At 43.7% G+C, this 12,268-nt stretch overlaps 2 protein-coding genes across 2 annotated transcripts in view; both read left to right on the top strand.

Moving 5' to 3' along the window:
- Positions 1–4,844, top strand: part of LOC106562885 (DENN domain-containing protein 1A) — a 273,596-nt gene extending 268,752 nt beyond the window's left edge. Inside the window, exon 21 of the mRNA XM_082958057.1 lies at positions 4,752–4,844. The gene's annotated coding sequence lies outside the window, so the exon portion shown is untranslated. The remainder of the gene's footprint in view (positions 1–4,751) is intronic.
- Positions 4,845–4,850: 6 nt separating this feature from the next.
- Positions 4,851–11,913, top strand: LOC145859168 (uncharacterized). Its single transcript, XM_082958058.1, has 2 exons — positions 4,851–4,986; positions 5,172–11,913. Exon 2 carries the CDS (start codon positions 5,257–5,259, stop codon positions 6,244–6,246), a length of 990 nt encoding a protein of 329 aa, XP_082814184.1. The 5' UTR covers positions 4,851–4,986; positions 5,172–5,256; the 3' UTR covers positions 6,247–11,913.
- The last annotated feature ends 355 nt before the right edge of the window (positions 11,914–12,268 follow it).

Below are 12,268 nucleotides of genomic sequence, written 5' to 3'. Positions count from 1 at the left end.
AAGTCCTCAAACAAAATGGTGCCGAAGAGGATGGCTGACGTTTTACATGCACGTAATCAATTGTGCTATTTTGTTAGTTTTTTTGCAGTGTTTGTAACTTATTTTTTTACTTATTTTGTACATAATGTTGCTGCTACCGTCTATTATGACCCGAAAATAAATTCTGGACATCAGAACTGGCATTACTCACCACGGACTGGAAGAAGCTTTTTCCTTTAACGAGTCTGACGAGAAAGATATACTGCTCTCTCGGGAACACACCCAGATCCATGTCATTTGCATGAAGAAAAGAGGACGCATATCAGGCTGCTTTTTGAGAATCCGTAGGCGAGTGAGTAAAATCCCAATGCCTTCCATTCTCCTTGCTAACATGCAATCATTGGAAAATAAAATGGATGAGCTAAGATTACGATTATCCTACCAACGGGACATTAAGACCTGTAATATCCTATGTTTCACCAAGTCGTGGCTGAACGACGACACAGACAATATAGAGCTGGAGGGATTTTCAATGCACCGGCAGAACAGAGAAACTACGTCTGGTAAGATGAGGGGTGGGGTTGTGTGTCTTTTTGTCAATAACAGCTGTTGTGCAATGTCTAAGATTAAAGAAGTCTCAAGGTATTGCTCGCCTGAGGTAGAGTACCTCATGATAAACTGTAGACCACACTATCTACCAAGAGAGTTCTCATCTATATTATTCGTAGCTGTCTATTTACCACCACAGACCGATGCTGGCACAAAGAGTGCTCTCAACCAACTCTATAAGGCCATAAGCAAACAAGAAAATGCTCATCCAGAAGCGGTGCTCCTAGTGGCCGGGGACTTTAATGCAGGCAAACTTAAATCAGTTTTACCCAATTTTTACCAGTATGTCACATGTGCAACCAGGGGGAAAAAACTCGAGACCACCTTTACTCCACACACAGAGATGCATACAAAACTCTCCCCCGCCCTCCATTTGGCAAATCCGACTATAATTCTATCCTCCAGATTCCTGCTTACGAGCAAAATCTAAAGCAGGAAGTACCAGTGACTCGTTCAATACGGATGTGGTCAGATGGTGCAGATGGTATTTTATACCATCTACTGCACCTTGCCTATGCCGCTCGGCCATCGCTCATCCATATACTTATATGTACATATTCTCATTCACCCCTTTAGATTTGTGTGTATTAGGTAGTTGCTGGGGAATTGTTAGATTACTTGTTAGATTTGTGTGTATTAGGTAGTTGTTGGGGATTGTTAGATTACTTATTAGATATTACTGCACTGGCACTAGACGCACAAGCATTTCGCTACACTCGCATTAACATCTGCTAACCATGTGAATGTGACCAATAAAATTTGATTTGATGCTACGCTACAGGACTGTTTTGCTAGCACAGACTGGAATATGTTCCGGGATTCATCCAATGGCATTGAGGAGTATACCACCTCAGTCATCAGCTTCATCAATAAGTGCATCGACAACGACGTCCCCACAGTGTGACCGTACGTACATCTCCCAAACAGAAGCCATGGATTACAGGCAACATCCGCATCGAGCTAAAGGCTAGAGCTGCTGCTTTCAAGGAGTGGGACACTAATCCGGAAGCCTATAAGAAATCCAGCTATGACCTTAGACGGACCATGAAACAAGAAAAGCGTCAATACAGGATTAAGATTGAATCCTACTACACCGGCTCTGACACTCGTCGGATGTGGCTGGGCATGAAAACTATTATGGACTACAAAGGGTAACCCAGATGTGAGCTGCCCACTGAAGCGTGCATGAGAGCACCAGCTGTTCTGGATGACTGTGTGATAACGCTCTCGGTTGCCAATGTGAGCAAGACCTTTAAACAGGTCAACATTCACAAAGCCGTGGGGCCAGATAGATTACCAGGACGTGTACTCTAAGCATGCGCAGACCAACTGGCAAGTGTCTTCACTGACATTTTCAATGTCTCCCTGACTGAGTCTGTAATACCTACATGTTTCAAGCATGCCACCATAGTCCCTGTGCCCAAGGAAGCGAAGTTAACCTGCCTAAATGATTACCGCCCCATAGCACTCACGTCGGTAGCCATGAAGTGCTTTGAAAGAATGGTCATGGCTCACATCAACAGCATCCTCCAGGATACCCTAGACCCACTCCAATTCGCATACTGCCCCAACAGATCAACCGTGGACGCAATCTCAATCGCACTCCACACTGCCCTTTCCTACCTGGACAAAAGGAACACCTATGTGAGAATGCAGTTCATTGACTACAGCTCAGTGTTCAACACCATAGTGCCCACAAAGCTCATGACTAAGCTAAGGACCCTGGGACTAAACACCTCCCTCTGCAACTGGATCCTGGACTTCCTGACAGACTGCTCCCAGGTGGTAAGGGTAGGCAACAACACGTCTGCCACGCTGATCCTCAACACTGGGGCCCCTAAGGAGTGTGTACTTAGTCCCCTCCTGTACTCCCTGTTCACCCACGACTGTGTGGCCGAACACGACTCCAACACCATCATTATGTTTGCTGACGACACAACAGTGACCGACAACGATGAGACAGCCTAAAGGGAGGAGGTCAGAGAACTGGCAGTGTGGTGCCAGGACAACAACCTCTCCCTCAATGTGAGCAAAACAAAGGAGCTGATCATGGAGTTCAGGAAAAGGCGGGCCAGACAGGCCCCCATTAACATCGACAGGGCTGTAGTGGAGCTGGTCGAGAGTTTCAAGTTCCTTGTTGTCCACATCACCAATGATCTATCATGGTCCAAGCACACCAAGACAGTCGTTAAGAGTGCACGACAAAACCTATTCCCCATCAGGAGACTGAAAAGATTTGGCATGTGTCCCTAGATCCTCAAAATGTACTACAGCTGCACCATTGAGAGCATCCTGTCCGGTTGCATCACCGCCTGGTATGGCAACTGCTCGGCATCGGACCGTAAGGCGCTACAGAGGGTAGTGTGTACGACCCAGTACATCATGGGTGCCAAGCTTCCTGCAATCCAGAGGAAGGCCCCAAAAATTGTCAAAGACTCCAGCCACCCAAGTCATAGACTGTTTTCTCTGCTACCGCATGGCAAGCGGTACTGGAGAGCCAAGTCTAGGGCCAAAAGGCTCCTTAACAGCTTCTACCCCCAAGCCATTAGACTGCTGAACAATTAATCAAATGGCCACCGGACTATTACATTGACCCCCGTTTGTTTTGTACACTGCTGCTACTCGCTGTTTGTTATCTATGCATCGTCACTTTACCCCTACCTTCATGTACAAATTACCTCAACTAACATGTACCCCCACACACTTTCTCAGTACCGGTACCCCCTGTATATAGTCTCTTTATTGTTATGTTATTGTGTTACTTTTTCAAATTTTTTACCTCAGTTTATTTGTTAAATATTTTCTTAACTCTTCTTGAACTGCACAGTTGGTTAAGGGTTTGTAAGTGAGCATTTCACTAAGGTCTACACGTTGTATTTGGCACATGTGACAAATAAAGTTTGATTTAATAAATACAGAAGTACACGTTGATTGGCCAGTGAATGGTCAAGCCCTCGACACACGTACAGTTTATTTAGTCATCAAATCCCAGCCCTTTCACCGCCACCGCCAGCTATGAAAACAGCACAAATATTTCTGACACACCCCCGAATCTATAGCGCTAATGCCATCGCTAAGATGTACCATTGCGTTAGGTTTGTTAAAATGGAGCCCTCAGGTTGCTAAATCTACAGATGTTTGATGCCCTCTTGTGGCCTAATAAGTAGAGCTCCAGACTGAAAGTAAGTTGTTGTATTGTTCAGTATTTATCAATGAAGAAAAATATGTCACCAGCTAAGACTGAGCTTGGCCTTTCTGTAACCATCTCTCCTTTCCTCTTATTCAATCATCTCTCCCTTTCTCTCACCTCATTGAAAAACAAAGTAATTGTAGGATCAGTATACTGTTCTATTCCATATTTATCAGTCGTACATACATAAATGAACAATGATGATTTTTTAAAGATCAAATATCAGACAAAATCATCTGAAAATGATCCAGCTACAACTTTCTTTCGGTGTGTCTGTCTTTCCTTCTCCCCCTCCTCTCTCCCTCGGATCTGTGTGTGATATGGGATCTCTCCTCCTCTCCTTCCTTTTCTATCTCTGTCATTCTCTCTCTCTCTCTCTCTCTACTTATCTACCTCCCCCAGTTGTGTCCGTCCCACACGTCACTACACAGTCTTTCTGTCCGAGGACTCCTCAGGCGACGAGCTGCAGCACGAAGACGACTCCATCACTGGCTTCCCCGAAAGCTTTCTCTTCTCCGCCCCGTTTGAATGGTCACCCCTGTACGCTGCACTCCTACCAATGATAATGCATTTGCTTCATTATAGTACTTGATTAATTGACTTATCTCGGCCCAGCTGGAAGCATGATTGGGTGGCTGATCTGCCACTCTTCCTTTGTTTTCTCTTTGATTGATTTATAATTGTCTAAAGACATCTCTTTCTGCTGTCGGCATAATGATTGGTGGTCCATCTCTCAAATGTTTTTTTCACCCCTTTGCAAGCAAATGTTTTTTTCTGCTGCAATAGTAGCTTATAATGTAGCTAAAAAAGCAGGCATCATGCAAGTGTAGATATAGAATATAAGTTGATTGTATCTCTGTGCTGGGACTATAATAATATAATTGCTAGAGCGTCTTGTCAACAGTTTATTGTACTGTATGTGACAATATTAATTATGTTGTGCATGTAACTAACAGAACAATATTTCCAACAGGCCGCAGCCTTACCGCTCCCTGAAGGAGGCAGAGTTTGCAGAGGAACCCAGCAGCGGCCCCTCCTACACGGCCCCACCCAGCCCGGTGATGGAGAAGTTTGCGGACATCAACCTGCTAGGGGACATGTTCAGCTGCTTGGATGAGACCGAGGGCCAGCAGCTCAGCCTTGCCAGGAGCCTGGAGGACCTCCGCATTCCCAAAGACCCCCAGGAGCAGCAGAAATTCACCTACCAGGTAGCAGAGGGCATGTGGAGGCTACAGACCTGGATCAAATATCTATTTCAGGGTCTGAAACTCCCGGTCCACGGGCTATTTTTTTTAAAGACTTCTGTGGTCCAATATCTATACTTGTGATGTTACACAGCTCTTGATAGTACTGGTTATCAGCTGTTTTGTTTTCTTGTGTCTTCCCTCTGTAGCGCATGGACCTGAGCGGCAGTGAGCACACGTGCACCCTCCCAGGCCTCAAACACCCCAACCCTTACAACAAGATGTGGAGTATGCATGGGCAAGATGACATGGCCTTGGCCAGCCGGTTGTCTCCGAACTGGGACGGACCCCTGTCCGTGCCCCCCCCCTGAACTTGAGGAGCCACGGTCCCCCAGCCGAGAAAGCTTCGGTCCCGGGGTCCCTGAGCTGCCGGATCCCTCCGCCACCCCTAGCCAAGGGGGGTGCATCACCATCCCCCGCCCCCAGGGGAGGAAAACCCCAGAGCCAGGGAAGGTCTTGGGTGCGCCACCGGTGCACGAGCCACAAAACAAGCCAGGAGTGGCGGGGGAGGGTGGGACCACTACGGCAGGGGGTCAGGAGTTCCGGCAGGCCCTTGGGATGGGGGGTAACCTGATGCTGCAGCCCACCAAGATAGACTTCAGCGAAGGTGAGGACATGGATCTGCTCAGCCTCCTTGACCCCCTGAACAACCCAGCCCAAACCACCACCACCCCAGCCTCGGCAGGGGAAGGAGCAGACTCCCTTTCCGGTGCTGCCCCTCCATCCTCCAGGACCGTTTTCCCGTCATGGCCCTATCCCCAGAGCCTGCCCCCCTTCCACCAGCACATGCCTTTCAACCCCTTCACCACGCCCCTCGGTTACCCTACCCACAGACCCTACTTGCCCACCGTGGCGGGGAATCCCTTCAGTGGAGGCGCATGCAGGACTCCTGCCTCTGCCTATTTCCATGCCACCCCCCATGGTCATCCTCCTCACCCTCTCTCCACAATTCTGGGGCTCTACAGACTGTCCTCCCCTGTCGGGTCCACCCTCCCCCCTGGCATGGGCTCTATGCGGCCTGCCTTCCCCAATCATGGCGGTCCTCCCCTCACCTCTTCAGACAGCCTGTTGAACTCCCCCACAGCCCCCATCCCTAAGCCTCCCAACACAACAGAGGACTCTGAGACTCAGGATCCCTTTGGGGACCTACTGGCCATGGCCATGCCGACCGTCACACTACCTAAAAAGAAGGACCTTCGGGGGAAGTGGGAGACTTTTGACTAACCCCCCAATGACACTAAGTGACGTTCCACTTAGTGGCATTGTCTTATGTACCCCTTCCCTGCACCAGCTTATGCTGCTGATCAATGAGGAATAGAGTCTGTGTGTCAGGTGACAAATCGAGAAGCTGGTTTCCACACGGTCCCCTCCCCCAGTCACTTGGACAAGTCCGTTCCCCCTCTGCTGAGCGTCGGAGTTCGAGCCTTTCCTTCTTACTTTTTCTCTTTCTCTGTCTCTCACCCTCTATCGCTCTCTTTCGTCCTTTAGCCAGGAATGGGACTCTAAACCTGGCTTTACTTCTTTCAGTATGCTGATATGTCAACCGTGCACAGCCCATGCTAGCGCACTCTTGCACAGTGTCTCTTAGCTTAGCCTATAGCTTTGCTTAGCTCAAACAGTAAATTGTGTGGCCTCTAAAATGCATCTTGATTCTATCCTGAGACCAAGCACCAAAAGGCCAGCACATCTCAGAAACTGTCAGAGCCATGTCTGTCACTACAATGATAATGCTAATCATTAGAGTAGCCAGTAGTCCGCATTTGTGGATTGCCCAGGTTAACAGCGCATTACAAACATGCAGTCAGTCCAGCCTCGATGTCTTCAGCTGTGTCATGCTAAACAATTTCTTTTAGAGGAAACACTCAAACGATACATGATTTTGTTTGTCTGGACTCACCTCTGTACAAACTAATGGAACGTACTCATTCACTGAAGCAAATCTGCCGGAAAATATCACACATTTAAAAAAATACTACAGTTTACTACAGTTGAAGTCGGAAGTTTACATACACCTTAGCCAAATACATTTAAACTCAGTTTTTCACAATTCCTGACATTTAATCCTAGTAAAATATCCCTGTCTTAGGTCAGTTAGGATCACCACTTTATTTTAAGAATGTGAAATGTCAGAATAATAGTAGAGAGAATGATTTATTTCAGCTTTTATTTCTTTCATCACATTCCCAGTGGGTCAGAAGTTTACATACATTCAATTATTATTTGGTAGCATTGCCTTTAAATTGTTTAACCTGGGTCAAACGTTTCAGGTAGCCTTCCACAAGCTTCCCACAATAAGTTGGGTGAACTTTGGCCCGGTTTGTATGCCTCCTTGCTCGCACACGCTTTTTCAGTTCTGCCAACAAATTTTCTATAGGGTTGAGGTCAGGGCTTGGTGATGGCCACTCCAATACCTTGACTTTGTTGTCCTTAAGCCATTTTGTCACAACTTTGGAAGTATGCTTGGGGTCATTGTCCATTCGGAAGACCCATTTGCGACCAAGCCTTAACTTCCTGACTGATGTCTTGAGATGTTGCTTCAATATATCTACGTAATTTTCCCTCCTCATGATGCCATCTATTTTGTGAAGTGCACCAGTCCCTCCTGCAGCAAAGCACCCCCACAACATGATGTTGCCACCCCCGTGCTTCACGGTTGGGATGGTATTCTTTGTCTTGCAAGCCTCCCCCTTTTTCCTCCAAACAGAACGATGGTCATTATGGCCAAAGAGTTATATTTTTCTTTCATCAGACCAGAGGACATTTCTCCAAAAAGTATGATCTTTGTCTCCATGTGCAGTTGCAAACCGTAGTCTGGCTTTTTTATGGCTGTTTTGGAGCAGTGGCTTCTTCCTTGCTGAGCGGCCTTTCAGGTTATGTCGATATAGGACTCGTTTTACTGTGGATATAGATAATTTGTACCTGTTTCCTCCAGCATCTTCACAACTTCTTTTGTTGTTGGTCTCGGATTGATTTGCACTTTTTGCACGTGTCTCCTTCCTGAGCGGTATTACGGCTGTGTGGTCCCATGGCGTTTATACTTGCGTACTATTGTTTGTACAGATGAACGCGGTACCTTCAGGCGTTTGGAAATTGCTCCCAAGGATGAATCAGACTTGTGGAGGTCTACAATTTTTTTTCTGAGGTCTTGGCTGATTTCTTTTGATTTTCCCATGATGTCAAGCAAAGAGGCACTGAGTTTGAAGGTAGGCCTTGAAATACATCCACAGGTACACCTCTGATTGACTCAAATGATGTCAATTAGTCTATCAGAAGCTTCTAAATGACAAGGTGTTTTCCAAGCTGTTTAAAGGCACTGTCAACTTAGTGTATGTAAATTTCTGACCCACTGGAATTGTGATACAGTGAATTAAATATAAAATAATCTGTAAACAATTGTTTGAAAAATGACTTGTGTCATGCACAAAGTAGATGTCCTAACCAACTTGCCAAAACTATAGTTTGTTAACAAGAAATTTGTGGTTGAAAAACGAGTTTTAATGACTGCAACCTAAGTGTATGTAAACTTCCAACTTCAACTGTATATAATTATGTAGTATACTGTAGAATACTATACTACACACTATTGCATCCCTCGAAAATGTGTAGTACTTAGTATATAATTTTGTTGTATACTATAGTAAATGCCACAGAAATGTCTGCAAAAACACTGCAGTCTGCATAAACACTATATTTTTTAAACTATAGTAAATAATACAGTATTTAATTTGTATATACCCTGTCCATTCCCCTCCCCCATATTCCAATTTGTGCCACGTGTAAGTGAGAAACCTATACTGAACAAAAATATAAATGCAACATGCAACAATTTCAACGGTTTTAGTGAGTTACAGTTCATATAAGGAAATCAGGCAATTGAAATAAATTTATTAGGCCCTAATCTATGGATTTCACATGACTGGGCAGGGGCACAGCCATTGGTGGGCCTGGGAGGGCATATCAGAATGAGTTTATCCCCACAAAAGGGCTTTATTACAGACAGAAATACTCCTCAGTTTCATCAGCTGTCCGGGTGGCTGGTCTCAGACGATCCCGCAGGTGAAGAAGCCGGATGTGGAGGTCCTGGGATGGTGTGGTTACATGTGGTCTGCGATTGTGAGGCCGGTTGGACATACTGCCAAATTCTCTAAAATGACGTTGGAGGCGGCTTATGGTAGAGAAAATAACATGAAATTCTCTTGCAACAGCTTTGGTGGACATTCCTGCAGTCAGCATGCCAATTGTACGCTCCCTCGAACCTTGTGACATCTGTGGCATTGTGTTGTGTGACAAAACTGCACATTTTAGAGTGGCCTCTTATTGTCCCCAGCACAAGGTGCACCGGTGTAATGACCATGCTGTTTAATCAGCTTCTTGATATGCCACACCTGTCAGGTGGATGGATTATCTTGGCAAAGTAGAAATTCTCACTAATAGGGATGTAAACAAATTTGTGCACACAATTTGACAGAAATACACTTTTTGTGAGTATGGAAATCTTCTGATATCTTTTATTTCAGCTTATGAAACATGGGACCAACACTTTACATGTTGCGTTTATAATTTTGTTCAGTATACATGCCAAGTATGGTTATAGAAAAGAGCAGAAGCTCTGAACTCTTCTTTTAGAAGCTAGTCCTAACTATTTACCGGTTATGGAACATTTGCTTTTGTTAGTGTTTCTCCAGTAGGTTTCCTCAAGGAGAAAGCCCTCCCACTTCTACATCAAAGATAATATAACAAAAATACTTCAGTAAATACTACAGCAATGTTCCCAAAAACACTACAGTAAATACCAAAGTATACCACACTACAGTCTGCAAAAAGACTACAGTAAATACTACAGTATACTACAGTCCGCAATAAACTACATTAATTACTAGTATATTATTAGTATATTTTACTCTTTTTTTTTACTACTGTATTTATAATATAGTAAACTGTAAAGACTATAGTATACTGCAATAAATACTACAGTATTTACTGTAGTGTTTTTGCAGACTATTTTTTATGCAGACAATTTTATTTTTGTATTTTTTTTTTATGTGGTATACCGTTTAGGCTAAAGAAGATGGTTGTGGACCTTCAAATGGCCATCTTTAATTTATGTCATGTCTGTTACTGCAATCTTTCAGGTGAAACATTTGATAATTAATTTGTCAAAATTCATTCCTATGTAGTAGGGGAGAAATATAGAACCACCGTGTTTGCTATTTAAACTCATCCCATGTATTCCCTTTTTCCCTTTGTTGATTTTGGATTATTTGGAGTATTATCATGTTTTCTGTGTCTGAGGACAGTGATCACCTACTACTGAGTCACTGGCTGCTTGCTGAGTGTTTTGCTACTATGTGTGCAAGATTGTAAAGTACATACTGAAAAAATGGGTACCTTTCTCGGTTACGATTGCAATTGCTTGCCAGTGCACTTCCGGTTTGACCGAGATGACTGAAATCAGGACCTACACCAAGAACTAAGACAACACTAGTCTGTGACACTACCGAACATTTGTCCAGAGAGCTGCTACAAATGTCTCCCCCCACTGCCTTGTGGGTATTCACACAAATGGAGTCATAGTGGCTTCATGCTAATGCTAAAAGCTAACTGTCTGCAGGAAGATTACAGTAAGGCTTAATCATGTCAAATGGTGTCTGGAAGATTATATTGGAACACATGTCATGGTTCTTGCTTTATGTGGGGAACAAACATAATGTACAGTGTGCGAATGATTAAAGAGATAAGTACTGTCAGCTAATACTAGAAACATTAAGGATCATCTTTTGGAACTCCTCATGTTAATCTAACAGAGTAAAACGACTTCACGTTTTTCTCCTCTCTATTCCCAACAGCTTATTGAGCAAAATTATTTGTTAGATTGAATCTGTTGGGTACTTCACAAAACAGGATCAATGAGTTAGCGAGAACTTCAGTAACATTTTAAGTTTCTCTTTTAGGCACTGATTCACATACGTATGCTGCAATATGCATTTATAATATATAACATTTCATTTTTTTCCCAAAAAGGTTTGCGACAAAAACAAAAATACAGAATAATTTTTTCTTAAGCATGGTGTTAGTGGCATATTGATAAACTAGTCATAAATTACCCAAAGTGCCGATAATTAGCTGTCTATTTACCTAGCTATATCTAGACATACTTAAGTATTAATTGTATTTATACTAAAAGAAACCTTGGTTTGACCAGAACCTAGAATCATTAGTACTGCGTTCACCCCTAGTATTCATTCAATAACTTCAAATGTTTCCACTCTCCATGGTTTGTACGTACCTTTTTCAGGGCTGTGGTTACTTTTGATCGACAATACATTGTAAGTGTGCTTTAAGAATCAGAGCAATGCATTAAATGAAATCTCACTCACACTTGATCAAGACAGTAGCAGAATTGTATTGAATCACAGAGCTTTCAAATAACAGTTGTTGCCTTACCGTAAAGGATAATCCATGATGTTTTGATCCATATCTATGTTGGAAAAATACCTTTGTGTGTCTATTTGTTGCTGATGTAGAGTGTGGCCATACCTCCACCTCCCCTCCCATCTCAAAGAATGTTTCCTATAGAAATGTGATGCTATTTTTATATACAATTGAGCACTTTTTTGAGTTTGGATTGATTTTGTTGTGTTTTCTGTTTCTTTTCCTCATTTGCGTGTCTTTCACGATTAAAAAGAGCACAGTCACACGATCACTGCCTGGCTTATTTTGATTCACTTCTTGGTAGCCCTGGTAGTTGTACTGACTTTGATTTGCTGCTTAAAGTTCTGTTTAAGCTAAAATATTTTCCCATGTTTCCACTCATCTGTCTGTTATTTGACAAAACTCTGTCTCTCAATTCAATGTAATTAAAATGGGCTTTCTCTCTCTCCCTTATCTCTAGCCATGTTTCTGTCTCTCACTCTTTTAGGATTTGCAGTGTGGTCTGGTCATTAATCACTCTTGTCCCTGAAGTCCAGGACAAGTGTAACTATTCTGGGGGTAATGGCTCTTTTAAAGACCCTTTGTAAAACAGTCTAGCATAGTCTCTTGTACCATTCTCACCCCACGCAGATCCTGTTGGCATGGATCCATATCAGAAGAGCGGCAAGGCCCAGATATTCAGGTTTGCTATCTACAGTATATTCTTGAGTTTATACTGTACGGGTGGCATTTCCTTTGCAAATCTGAACCAACAAAATGACAGGTTTTACTAAGTTCAGCAAAGCTAGGCTGATGCTAAAAGCTAAGCTAGGCT

The sequence above is a fragment of the Salmo salar genome, chromosome 11, assembly GCF_965601325.2.
Source record: "Salmo salar chromosome 11, fSalSal1, whole genome shotgun sequence".
NCBI classification, from domain to species: domain Eukaryota; kingdom Metazoa; phylum Chordata; class Actinopteri; order Salmoniformes; family Salmonidae; genus Salmo; species Salmo salar.
The sequence above is the reverse complement of the archived record's forward strand: the minus strand, read 5'-3'. Positions and strand labels throughout refer to the sequence as shown.

Excerpts from the sequence above, each read along its gene's own strand:
- LOC145859168 (XM_082958058.1), top strand. The coding sequence starts at position 5,257 with ATGGGCAAGATGACATGGCCTTGGCCAGCCGGTTGTCTCCGAACTGGG.